The 13,083-nt window shown below is 35.9% G+C and overlaps 2 protein-coding genes across 2 annotated transcripts; both read left to right on the top strand.

The window, feature by feature from the left end:
- Positions 1–319: 319 nt before the first annotated feature.
- Positions 320–7,186, top strand: LOC143887263 (ATP binding microtubule motor family protein). The gene is made up of 17 exons (XM_077391375.1): positions 320–426; positions 2,128–2,285; positions 2,380–2,482; positions 2,657–2,700; positions 4,041–4,070; positions 4,187–4,309; positions 4,413–4,438; positions 4,639–4,720; positions 4,934–4,975; positions 5,054–5,087; positions 5,185–5,260; positions 5,767–5,927; positions 6,034–6,095; positions 6,165–6,256; positions 6,335–6,473; positions 6,606–6,785; positions 6,894–7,186. The coding sequence occupies exons 2-17, from the start codon at positions 2,172–2,174 to the stop codon at positions 7,080–7,082; spliced, it is 1,497 nt and encodes a 498-aa protein (XP_077247490.1). The 5' UTR covers positions 320–426; positions 2,128–2,171; the 3' UTR covers positions 7,083–7,186.
- A 2,601-nt stretch (positions 7,187–9,787) lies between these two features.
- On the top strand, positions 9,788–12,613 carry LOC143888008 (RNA-binding (RRM/RBD/RNP motifs) family protein). Its single transcript, XM_077392278.1, has 4 exons — positions 9,788–10,309; positions 11,481–11,582; positions 11,672–11,974; positions 12,186–12,613. The coding sequence occupies exons 1-4, from the start codon at positions 9,902–9,904 to the stop codon at positions 12,234–12,236; spliced, it is 864 nt and encodes a 287-aa protein (XP_077248393.1). The 5' UTR covers positions 9,788–9,901; the 3' UTR covers positions 12,237–12,613.
- The last annotated feature ends 470 nt before the right edge of the window (positions 12,614–13,083 follow it).

Here is a 13,083-nt window from a genome sequence, read left to right as displayed (position 1 = left end):
GGGAGAGCTTTTCTTTATTTTGAGCGTTTATCTTGAGTCCTTGACTTCTATAATTCCTAAGGTACCAATTTTCACTAGTCACTGACTCACTAAGTGCTAATTTAAAAAACAAAGGGTCGTAATTATTGTTCACTGCCGTAGCAGAACTATAGAACAGCAAATGGGTGTCAATATCACAACAAGGGGGTGTCAAAATTACGAATACCTTCGGAATTGTATTGGTAAATTACGGAAACTGTCAGGGCAAAAAAGTCATTTGACATCATCATGATTTTGAGGAGCAGGGGTCTGCGTTCCTGCTCTTCATGTCAGCCTATATAAACGTCCTCTCTCCTCTCATTTGAACATCCAAATTTCCCAAAGCGGTAGCGAAGCCCTAAATACTCTTTCAGAAATCTCTTAGTATAGCATCTTGATCTCAACAATGTGCGTTTCTTCTACCTTTTTCTCATCTGTGTTCTTCAACATTGCGGAAGAAGCTTCCTAGATCTATGATTTTTGAAGCTGATATTTCTTATTCCATCACATAATGATCGAATTATGTCGCAGTATTTCAACTACTACGTTTCTCATGTTTGAAGAGAAAATTTGAGGTTCTTTTACGTGAATTATAGAGTAGTTTTTCTAAATTCATGATCTAGAGCAATTACATGCTCTGTAAATTGATTTACATGATCTAGAACAATTACATGCTCTGTAAATCGATTTTTTTCGCATTTCCTTACTGTTTCTTTTCACATTAGCTAATCTGTATCGTGATTCTTTTATTTGTTAGAAATTCAGGAAAATTATCCAGAAATCATTCTAACTACAGGAACTAGCCAGTAACATGTGCTTTAAAGCTTATAGTTCTTATTTTGTTTTATTTTTCTGTTGAATTTCAGTTCTAGCATCTATATTTAGTTGATCCTTCTATTCTGTTGGAAATCATGGAGGAAATTTTCAATTTTCAGATTGTATTTTCTACATTTCTTCATTTGGAACTGCAATCGGTGCTTTTAAGCTGGAATTTTGATCACTAGTCACAACTTATTTCAGAATTTAATTGATATATCTAGTAGTACGGATTCTTCATCTATGTAGAAATTCCCTAAAATTTTTTGAAAAATAGTGAGAAATCTTCCTGTGATCTCGATCTGTGGTAACATCTATATAGTTAAAGTTTCACATCCAGAAAGCATTTCCTACATTTGAACATCTGGAACTGTAAACGGTGCTTTTAAGCTGAAATTTTGATCACTAGTCACAACTTATTTCAGAATTTTGTTGTGACATATCTAGTAGCGCGTATTCTTAATCTATGTAGAAATTTCTGAAAAATATGAGAAATCTTCCTGAGATCTCGATCTGTGGTAACATCTATATAGTTAACGTTTCACATTCAGTCTTGATTTCTTTACATTTTTCTTCTATTGCAGTTTCTCTGTTATTGTGTCGTAAGTCTTTTATAATTCCACATTACATATATTCTATGTTTAGGTTTTTTAGTGAAATTCCTGAAAAAGTTTATGGATCTGAAAGTTTTGCATTTTCTTACCGATAATCTCCACCTTAGCAGCTATATTACCATGGCTCTTCTAGTTTCCCAAAAGTTATATCTAATTCTCTAGAAATCACCATAGAAGATTCTATATTCAAAATTTAGGCAAGTTAAAGGTATTTTAAAGCTTAAAATTCTTTTTTGTCGCAATATCTCTTTGATTTTAATCGTAGGACATATGTTTATGACATCTTTGATTTTTGTCGCAAGTTAAAAGGTGCTTGTAAAATGAAATGTTGATCTCTTGTTGCAACATTTAAAAAAAAAAAACTTTTGTCACTTCTCTGTTTGTGTGATTCATCATCTATGCAGAAAGTTCCTTGGACCTTTTTGAAAAATATTGACAAAGCTTCCCGAAATCTCGATCACTGGCAATGTCTGTATAATTAAAATTTCACATTCAGTCGTGACACCCTTAAAAAAAATTTTCTTGCAGTGTCTCTGTTTTGTTGAGTAATTCTTTTGTAATTCCATGTTGCAATCCTTCTTCTCTTAGAGTAAAATCACATTAAGGCAATGGATCTGAACTGAAATATCCTGGATTGAATTAATATCAAGCCATGATTTGTGTTTGTTTTTTGTCACAGGATTGAAAGAATCTTGTAAGACTTCAAATTTTCATCGAAAATAGATGTCAAACATAACAGTCTGTGTGCGCTTCAGACCTTTAAGTTCTAGAGAGAAGAGAGACCATGGCAACAATATTTGCATCCAGAGCTTAGATGGAGAGTCTTTTATATTAAAGGTTTTTTTTTCTTCCCAGAATTTCTCTCTATCTTACAATGCTTTCTTCATTTATATGATGTAACAATTGCAATTATTGCACTGATGGCTGGTAGGATGAAAGGGATGAAGATTTCACGTTTTGCTTCGATAGGGTATTCTATCAGGACTCTGCCCAAGCTGATGTATATGAATTTGTGGCTATGCCTATGGTTAAAGGTGCAGAAATAATATAGTTAAATGCCTGTATACTATTTTTGGTTTAAGGTTTTGTGATTTTTCTATAGTTTTTTCCAATAAAAAAATTGATTAGTTAGGTTTGATGTATTAACTCAACCATCTCATTATTCTTATTTTTATATCTGTAACCTTCTAAATTTTCTTGTTAAATAGATGTGATGAATGCGATAAATGGCACAATCATAACCTATGGACAGGTATAATACATTTCAGTAGCAATTGCTTGTAAAGGATGCTTGCTCTGGTTGGTTGTCTTCGCTGTCTAGATTTTCCATTTATTAGTTGTTTTGAACTTTCTTGCATACTTGTATGATGCATCACAAATACATGCATGTAGATATGTATGTGCATGCACTTCTATATGCATCCATCTAAAGGTACACGTATATAAACATGCATATGGGGACACATGTATATGTGTACACAAGGGAGGAGCTACATGTAGCATAAGGGGGGCAGCTGTCCCTGTTGAGTTGGGCCAAATCCTTAATAGGCCCAATTCAATTGGACCCAGCCCCCTTTAAAATTTGAAGGCCTGCCCCTCTTATGTATAAGCCTGTATAAGCTTGCCCCCCTTATGTATAAATCCTGGCTCCACCACAGTGTACGGACATGCACACAAGTGCACACATATGTATGTATGTATGCATACATATGCATGCACATGCATTCAGGCTACCTGCATGTATAGATGCTTGTATTCTACAATCTAAAAGTTGAAAGATAGGACATGAATTTCGGCCATGTGGTCTTTTAGTTGTTTGCATAGATTCATTTAGAAAACATTTGGAGGATTAAATTTGCATCAAATTTGGAATTGTTTACATGGCTTGGGTTTCTTACATTTGACTTAATTCTGTCGCAAGTTCACTGACTATCCAAGCCACAGTGATATGAATTTAAAAAATAAAAATATCACATGTAAGTGTTTCTGTTTGAGGCAATAATCTGGAACAAAAATGCCTTCATGCCCTGGTGGTCTGTTGATTATTTTATTATACAAGCCTCTCTGGACAGAATGAGGCACTACATTGATGGATCCAAACAAGACTAGCGATGTGAAATTTGAAGTCCTACAATTTGGATAGAGCAGAAAATACACTCTAATTAGATGTCCTAGGTTACATGGAAATATATACGATTTGTGGAGGAAAAAATGGACGTATATAAACCTTCACAAATCGGTTCATTTTTGCCTCCATAGTTCGAAGGGTTCGGATGATCCTTTGGAGCTGATTTTTTGGGCACACCCTATCTATGTGGGGGCCCATCAAATAAATGCTTTGGATCACCCAAAAAATGTGGCCTCAACTGTATTTTAAGCTATGGTGTAGATAAGTTATCTAGACTAGGGTGTCGGAACTCTTTTCTCTCTCTCTCTCTCTCTATATATATATATAGTTTCATTCATTTTCTTCAGCAACTCATAAATAGTTTCATTCATTTTCTTCAACAACTCTTTTCACTAGAACGTAGTGAACTGTCTATAAATGTCAATACTGAAATTTTCTACATTCAAATCATGCATTTGGAACAGACTGGAGCAGGGAAAACATACACTGTGGAGGTGAGCTAATCAGTTCATATTAAGGAATTGGTTCTTTAACAAATCAACTTCTAAAATGATGGCACCTTGCAAAAAAAAATTGCATTATCTCATTTTGTTTTGGATTGTTGAATCAGGGCCCTTACATTTTAGAGTGTGATGAACAGAGAAAGGGAATACTTCCACGAGTTGTGGATGGACTTTTTGAATGTATCCGATCTGCTGATGAAATGACCAAGTACACGGTCAAGTTGTCTATGGTATTGAAACTGACGATATTTCGGATGTCTAACCCCCTTTGAACACACAGGAATCCCACTTCATGACATGTTAATTTGTTAAATGTTTTTGTGGATCCACTAGGTGGAGATCTATATGGAGAAAGTAAGGTTTGTAGCTTCCAGAATAGTGTTTTCCAATGTTTAAAGGTGTTTTCTATGTGTAATTTTTTTGCAAGGATCTCTGGAGAAGATAAGTCTCTGTGCTCATTCCCCAATAAGTGAAACAGAAGATTTATTTTCATGCTCCTGTATATTCCTATTTTCCAAGGAACAACCTAACTGTAATTATTTGTGTGTGATTTTTTCAGGGACCTTTTTGATTTATCAAAAGACAACCTACAAATTAAGGAGGGTAAGACAAAAGGAATATTTCTTGTGGGAGCAACTGAGGTGGGTCACTTTCACTGGACGAGATAATCTAGCCCTGCTGAATGTTGGACCTGTGTTCTTTTACTATCGTGGCATTATCCTTCAATTGCCTTTCCTGTAAATGAGTCTTTTATATTTTCATTTCATATTCTAAGCATGCATCTGGTGCTTCTTTCAAAGTGGTGTATTAATTGCAGTTCCAATTTTATGAATTTTACCAATTTCAACTTGCAGATCTGTATTGCGGATTCTCAAGAAGCTTTGAAATGCCTTTCTGTAAGATTCAATTTATTTCCTTATTCAGATAATTTATGATAATCTTCAGTTTCAAATATCACACATTGAAAATTGCAGGGTGGGATTGCTAACAGAGCAGTTGGAGAGACACGTATCCTCATTTCTTTCTGTTAGTACCTTTGTGGCTTCTTTCTGGGTATTAGCCATTGGGCAACAATTTTCATCTTTCACATACTTAACACATACAGAAATGAATATGGCCAGCAGCAGAAGCCACTGTGCCTACATATTTTCCGTTCAGCAGGAATCTAGAAAGGATGCAAGGTGTGTTCATTATGGCATGCTTATGGTACTCTGTGGCACTTTTTTATGCATTACTTGTTTGACAGCTTCCCTTGCCTATTTTTTTTCCTTTCGAAACTTCCAACACGATTCTTTTTGGATCTTATGCTCTTTGTTCTAGTATAATATAAAACAATTCTGCTTTGTCATGTGTTTTTTGACTGTACTGTTAAGTTGTTGATGTAATTCTTGTAAAGACAGCAGATAGCTCTGTATGATTGTTAGTGAAGTTGAAAAGTTAGCTAGCTTTCGAAAATTAAGGGAATTTACTACTTTTTTCTGCTTCCCTCTTGAGACTTGAGGCTTTCCATGTATTGCATTTAGTCAATGTTGAATTTATACTTGTAAGCCTTTCTTGAATATAAGCTTCAAATTTTCTGAATCTTACTCTAAAAATGATACCTGGAGAAAATCTATGTCCAGTATGATTTTAGGGCATTCCTTTTAATATTTTTCAAAAAAGATCCTTCATGCATCGAGTCTTTCAGAAATTGTAACAGGGTGAAAACTGGAAAGCTTGTTCTCGTCGACTTGGCTGGCTCTGAGAAAGTCGAGAAAACTGGTGCTGAAGGAAGAGTTCTTGACGAAGCGAAGACTATCAATAAATCCCTCTCAGCTCTTGGAAACGTAATTAACGCTTTAACAAATGGTATCCACATCCTACATCTCTTTTCAGGGAAAAAAAATCAGCACCAACTGCTTACATTAAATGTTTTGAATATGTTAAATCCAATGACTGATATATGTATCTGCAGATAAAGCGAACCACATTCCTTACCGTGATTCAAAGCTAACTCGCATCCTTCAAGATGTTTTGGTGAGCACCACCCCCGTAGTTTGTGGCACCAAATTATCAATTTTCTGAAAGCCCTCTTGTTTGTAACAGGGCGGAAATTGTCGAACTGCTCTTCTGTGTTGCTGCTCTCCTAGTTCCTTTAATGCATCAGAGAGCTTGTCTACTCTTCGATTCGGTGCTAGGCATGTTGCCCAAATCACTTAAAAATTGTACTTCTATAATCTAAAAACAAAAATAACTGTCATTGGCATATTTTGCAGATCAAAGTATATAAGGACATCACTACGAGTCAACAGTAACAAAGACAAAGGCGATATGGGTCCTGTCACTCACTGTCAGACTAAAAGCGGCCCACTCTGTCAAACTGAGAAGAATTCACGCGACAAAATATTAGAGAAGGTGTGGAAAGAAAAGAGATCAAATTACAGACTTAATTCTCCAGAAAAGAAGAAATTACATATCATCTTGCTTTCCCGTTAGGATTAGTTTACTTTCTTTTCTTTTTTTTTCACTATTTTACTTCTGTGATAGTTAAGGGAAAATCTGAGTATTGAAGATGTGAACCTACTGGAGGAGCTCTTTATCATGGAAGGTATAATCTTTGATCCTCAACTGCCCGAAGCCTTTGAATCGGCGTATGAAGATGTGATCACTCTGACAATTTCTTCATTGCACCAAGCTGTGGAAGAGCTCACAAACACCGTTGAAAAGGTAATGCCTGGTATTCAAATGAAGGTGGATTTCAGTTCCAGCAAGATTGATATGGGAAGCCTCTTTAACTATCTGTTTCATGTTCTAATTAATTAATTGTCTTCACAGCTTAAGAGAGAGAACAAGGTTCTCAAGGCCAAACTAGCAACTGGTGGGCAGTTCAAATCATATCACATGGCGTCTGTTGAAAATATGGATTACTCTGGTAAGGTTTCGGGCATTTTAAGTTTCTTCCCTTGGTTTTGGGATCTGCTCTCTTGTCTCCACAGGAGGTGGGAAACTAAAATGCTGGCCTGAGGGGTGTTTCTTGAGCATAGACATGCACACATGTAGATAGATTTTTTGAATGCCTACAGACATGTATATAGATTGTTATGATTTGATTTGAAAAAGGAGATTTTGTAGTTACTTAGCCCATGGGAAATTTTTTATTTCGCTATTTTTCTTAAAAAAAAAAAAAAAAAAAACTTTTAGGGAACGTCTGTCTGCAAGGAAATGTTTTTCCTGACAAATCGCCATCTCCAAGTGTAAATTGGAGAGAAATCAGGAAACATATTCCTGGAGACGACTTCTCCAATGAAGAGAAGATGCAAAAAATCTGGTAATTGAAATCTCTACTCAAAACCAAGTCAATTGTTTCCTGGTTTCTAGCAACTTCTCAATGCCGGTTTCATTGGTTTTAGGATTTTGTTTCCAGATTTTTAGCCGCCTTCACCCTAATCTCTACTTGGAGATGGCGATTTGTCAGGAAAAATATTTCCTGGCAGCCAGATGTGCCCTTTAGTTCGGTTTATCAAGCTTGGAAAGGACCGGTCTATTTGGTTTACCAAGTCTGGAAAAGAAAATTTTTCCTAAGAATTTTTTTGGGTGCTGGGCTCTCAATGAAGGCCCAATGACCAATAAAGGATATAGTTAATGGCTTCCAGAGAGGACTGACCATCCCATTTGCATGTAAGAATCGATTATATGTAGATTATGACCAATTTTCTGGGCCTCTATTGCATTGGATGCCACTGAAAATTATTTACATATTACATGTACATATTGTTATTTGCATATATTGTCTATTGGAAACAATGCTTGCAAAAAATTCTATATCTATCTGAGATAATGGCTTCCAAAGTGGACATAATGTTCTCTTTACAAGTAAGATTAACTTAAAACAATCTTATTTGCAAATAAGTGTGGCCTACTTTTAGTCATTGGACATTTGAAGAGGTACAAATTAGAAGAATGCTGAAAAATTCCACTACAATCTGCAAGAAGTAAAGTTTCTAATCCAGATAGATATAAATCCTTTTCCAAATGAAACGACCCACTTCACTCTAATTCTTTTGGGAACCAAGATCATCCACCTGTTCGAATCCCCTTGGTGTTTTTGGCAAGGATCTCAATTACAAAACTGAGATGTTGGGTTGCTTGAAGGACTTAAGGGGTCATTGGATTAACACCCACAAAGACAAATACAAAATCTCTGGTCATCTTAACAACTGAGTAAGCAGCCAGCTTTGAATCATAGGAAATGTAGAACAGTTTGATACTGCTCTGAGATCAGCATGCCAGATCAATATTGCCTATCGAATATCTATCCATATAATTTAATTCTAATATAAGGCTCTGTTCACTTGCGTTCCCGGGAAAGCAAATCCCTGGAAACAGACTCCTTTTTTCTTGATAAGACTTTGACAAGACATAATTCTGGTGTTCACTTGCTTTCCTGAGAAAATAACAAGCCTGGGTGGAATATGTCAAATAATGACATGGAATTGCCAAAAATGACATGGAAATGTCTCTTTTCTCACTAGTGTGGGAAATCAAGTCCCATTATTTTGGTCGGATTTGCTTTCCCGGGAAAACTAGTGATAAAAGGTGGGCAAGCAGTTTCTCGGGAAATATTTTCCTGCATAGATCCTGCGCACGTGAACAGGCGCGGGAAACCTTTTCCTACACAGTTTCCCTGGATTTCTTTTCCTAATGCCACGTCAGAATCCCGGGAAACCTTTTCTTTTCATTTCTCGGGAAAACAAGTGAACAGAGCCTAAGGGAGATGATGCATATAGAAGTCATTGAAAATATGAAAAAATAGAGCCTATGATACAGGTCACTAAAGAGTCTTGAACACTGAGTAAGGAAAACATTAATGGCTACAAATACAGTCACTGAAGAGATGTTAAATACCAACGTTGAACTTATCAAATGATCTGACTGTCACAGGTTGATTATATTCTCCAGCATGGTCTAATAATAGAAATAGATAGAGATATGGATATAAATGAAATGAGACTTGGCTTTAGACCTAGGCTATGTAAGGTATTATTAGACCTTTAAGGCCCATTTGGTGATTAGAATTTACTAGAAAAGTTTAGAAAGGAAAAATATTTGTAAAAAAATTCTCTACAGATGAAAAAAAAATGGCTTGAACCAATCTTACTCAATGTTTATGTCGATCGACCTTCAATCTACGATGAATATCCTTCTAAATTAACCATTATCATATCATTTTCTTCTGAATTTTGTAAAGAAAAAAATCCAAGAAATTTTTTTTCATCAAAAATGTTTTGTGGAAAACAAGAGAAGAGAGGGTTTGATTTTCTGTTGTGGAAAGAAAAAAAAAGGGTCTTCTCTTTGTTATTTCTCCTGTGAGGAGATGGGTAAAGTTTCTGTTTTGAGAATTGAGAGCGCAAAACAGGGTTACTATTTGCAGCTTTTGGGTTAATTTTTTTTAATCTTGTATTATTTCGTCCTGTGGACATATAAGCATCTATAAAAAAATTCTTGATTTGTGAGATATTTATTAGTTACAAGGAAATTTACATTTATAAAAAATTCAATAGCTAAAAGAAAATTCCTTCATGCCAAGAGTACCCTATCTTTCTATAAAATGACAAAAACTTCCTTGTTTTGGTACAAGCGTGACACAACCGTGTCTTACCCTAAACATTTCCCAAATGTCAAATAAATCCCAGTTTTGCTACAAGCCTAACACAAGCGTGTCTTCATACGATTTTACCCATTTGAAACTTGACCTTATCCTGCCCTTTCATCTCTAAGACTCTATCCCTATCCGACTGTAACACGGCAAAAATCACTCCCTCTCCCAACTATTACCCTCAGCCATGGCAGCAATCTCAATCCCCTCCTCTTCTCCTTCCACAAAACCCAACAAAATCCCAACCCACCAACGTTTCAAACCCTCTTCCTCCCTTCACTTTCCCTCTCCATTCTCCACCTTCCTTGCTTCCTCAATCTCCATATCTCGCTCTCGACAATCATTCTCCTTCCTTCTCCATTCTAACTCTAAAAGGGTTTCAAAAATTCTAGCCCTCGTTGAAGAAGAACCATTAGCAGTAGCTACAGAGCCCCTCGAAGAAGATGAATCAGAATATGAAGAGGGTGGTTTATCCGAAGCTCTAAAGCTTCAATTGAAACCGTGTGAATTATACGTGTGTAATATCCCAAGGAGCTGTGACATTACTGAGCTTTTGGAGTTATTCAAGCCTTTTGGAACTGTGCAATCGGTAGAGGTAAGCCCTAATTTTTTTTTATGGAAAGTTCAAACTAGTTTTAGACTTATTGTTTGCTTGTGGGTTGGTTTATGGAATACTAGTTTTAGAGTTTACTGTTTACTTGTGGGTTTGTTTAGGGTGGGAAAGGAAGAAAAACTAGAATCATCTGTGAAATGAATGTTGTTTACATTGTTGATCACTGCTGTTTATGTTTGGTTTTATTTATAATTTTTCCATGATTGAAATTCTGACGTTTTAAAATTTTCTCTCTTCATTTGAATCGCGAATTATCTTAACCTTGTCACTTGGACTATGGAAACTCATTTTTTTGGGTGGATAAGTATTAGGAAAAAGAAGAAAAAAAAAGAAATAGAGTCTGGGTACTCAAAACTAGTTTTTGGAGTTTACTGTTTACTAGTGGATTGATGTTTGGAATCTGGGTCATTATACTTTAGGTGGACAAAGGAGAAAAAAGAAATGATCAGTGAAATGCGTGTTTTTTTTTTTTTTTTTTTGAATGCTCAAAATCCAAATGCAAAATGTAGTGTTCTGATCAAAATCAAATGGAGCGTGTGTAAGCTTCAAAGCATGGATGCACATGTAACTATTGATCTAATGAGTGTTGTTTACACTGCTGACCCCGGCTACTTATGCTCAGTTTTCTTTATGTTTTTCACTTGTCCTGCAATTCAAGTTATACAGGCAATTTTATGCAAGGCTTTGTTTGGATACAGCCATACAGGTAGTTACCTTGTAGATTAATGGTATAAGTAGTCAATAGGGAGGAGGCAAACATTTGATTTACCTAGAATTTACCTTGTAGAATAGTGGTAAGTAGTGTTTGGTTGCAAACCTCCTAGAGCAGTGGGAGGGGGTGTCATTACCAATATAGAAAGAGAAGAGACGGAAAGAGAAAACGCAAAATTTTCCAAGCCAAACAACTCCTTTTTTGAGAAATTTGGCTTGGAAAGTATAAGGAGGGGACATTGATGCCATGTCGCCAGACATGCAACTATTACCTCTGAAACTTGTCTGGTAGTTTCCAAGGATTCCAATGCTAAATTGGCAACCACACACCATAAAGTTACCAAAAAGTGCATTTTTTTTTATTGGGAAATCCTCGAGGATGCCACGCATTTGGCAACAAAACAGTCCCTAATAGTTGGTTTTGTATGTTAACTTGTTGCAGGTGTCACGGAATACTGAAACTGGCATAAGTCGAGGATGCGGCTATGTTACAATGACTTATATGCCTGAAGCTAAAGCTGCAATTGCTGCTTTGGATGGATCTGTAAGTGGGAAATATTAGCAAATGCAGGAATACCGTTTGTTATTGTGTGTTGTTCTTTAATGTATCTTCATCCATTTTTCTTTTTGTAGGATTTAGGTGGGCGTGAAATGCGTGTCAGATTTTCAGCTGATATATTTTCCAGAAAAAGGAATGTGGGTGTGCTGAATTCAGCACCAAGGAATAAAATTTTTGAAAGCCCTCACAAAATCTATGTTGGAAATCTTGCATGGTCTGTGAAACCTGAAGATCTGAGAGAGCATTTTAGCCAGTGTGGAACTGTGGTTAGTACTAGGGTAATGTATGATCGCAAGGCAGGGAGAACCCGTGTCTATGGGTTTCTTTCGTTCTCTTCAGCAGCAGAATTTGAGGCTGCACTATCTTTAAATGGAAAGGTAAAGTGTAATTTCACCCAAATACATGGTCATTTAGACATAATTTTCTGTCTTCATCGTTTCTGATTCATATTATCCAAGTTTTTTGCTTCAGTGCCCATTTTTGACAGACATGTGTAGCTTCAATTGAGTATTTGAGTTGCTACAGGGACTAAAATGATAATCTCTTTTTCTTTTGATTTTTTATTTCCCATTCATGTCCCTTTCACAGGAATATCGTGAGCGCACATTATTGGTGAGAGAAGTCATTAAAAAGGAGTGAGGCAGGATCGTAGTTGATTAAAGTTTTGTGATAAATTATGTTACCAGAGAAAAATTTTCTTCTAAATTCAGGAAGATGGAGTGACTTGGTTCATCCTGATGTAGGCTAGGGAACAGGTATCTTGGGCAGAATCCCTAAAATTTCCGTGCAAATATCTTATGCAAGAGTTGGTGCTGCTGAAAGATATTATTGTCTGTGAATCTCACATCTTGAATATCGGATGAAATATTGCTTCTTGTGTGAGTATGAATTCCCTTATGTTAGGTTTGAGCAGGCATCCATTTTTAAGCATCTTAATGAATGATAATGTCATGGTCTGGTAACCTGTTCAAATTTTTCTGATAATTCAAATTTTAAGGATATTTGCGGGTTGTAAACCTCAATGTTCCATTTATTATATGTAGTATGATTATTGTTACAAACACAGGCATCGTAATTGATATTTGACCCAGAGACATATAGTATGATATGGCCTTACAAGAAACCCCAGTCCCAAGTATGAGATGACATGTTCACATATGCATGCATACATGCAAACAATTCATAAATTACACATAATGGCAGCCCGAGGCAATGTAAACAATTCACGAATTACGCATAATGAGAGCCCGGTCATATTTATTGTAATAGTTAACAAAGTTATACTCTATTACGTTTATCAGGGCAGACTATATAGTATATACTGTGTATTTGTAAGTGATCAGGCCATCATGAAACCCAGTGAAATTACGTAGTGGAGAACAAGAGAAAATTGAAAATGAGAGGAAGAATTAAATGGAGGGAAAATAGTTCCTTGAATTATGTCATTATTACATAAAAACAGAACAAGATAAGTTTATGTTACTTA

Source organism: Tasmannia lanceolata, unplaced genomic scaffold (assembly GCF_043159265.1).
Source record: "Tasmannia lanceolata isolate RefF3 unplaced genomic scaffold, GAP_Taslan_0.1 ptg000012l, whole genome shotgun sequence".
Classification (NCBI taxonomy): Eukaryota; Viridiplantae; Streptophyta; class Magnoliopsida; order Canellales; family Winteraceae; genus Tasmannia; species Tasmannia lanceolata.
The sequence above is the reverse complement of the archived record's forward strand: the minus strand, read 5'-3'. Positions and strand labels throughout refer to the sequence as shown.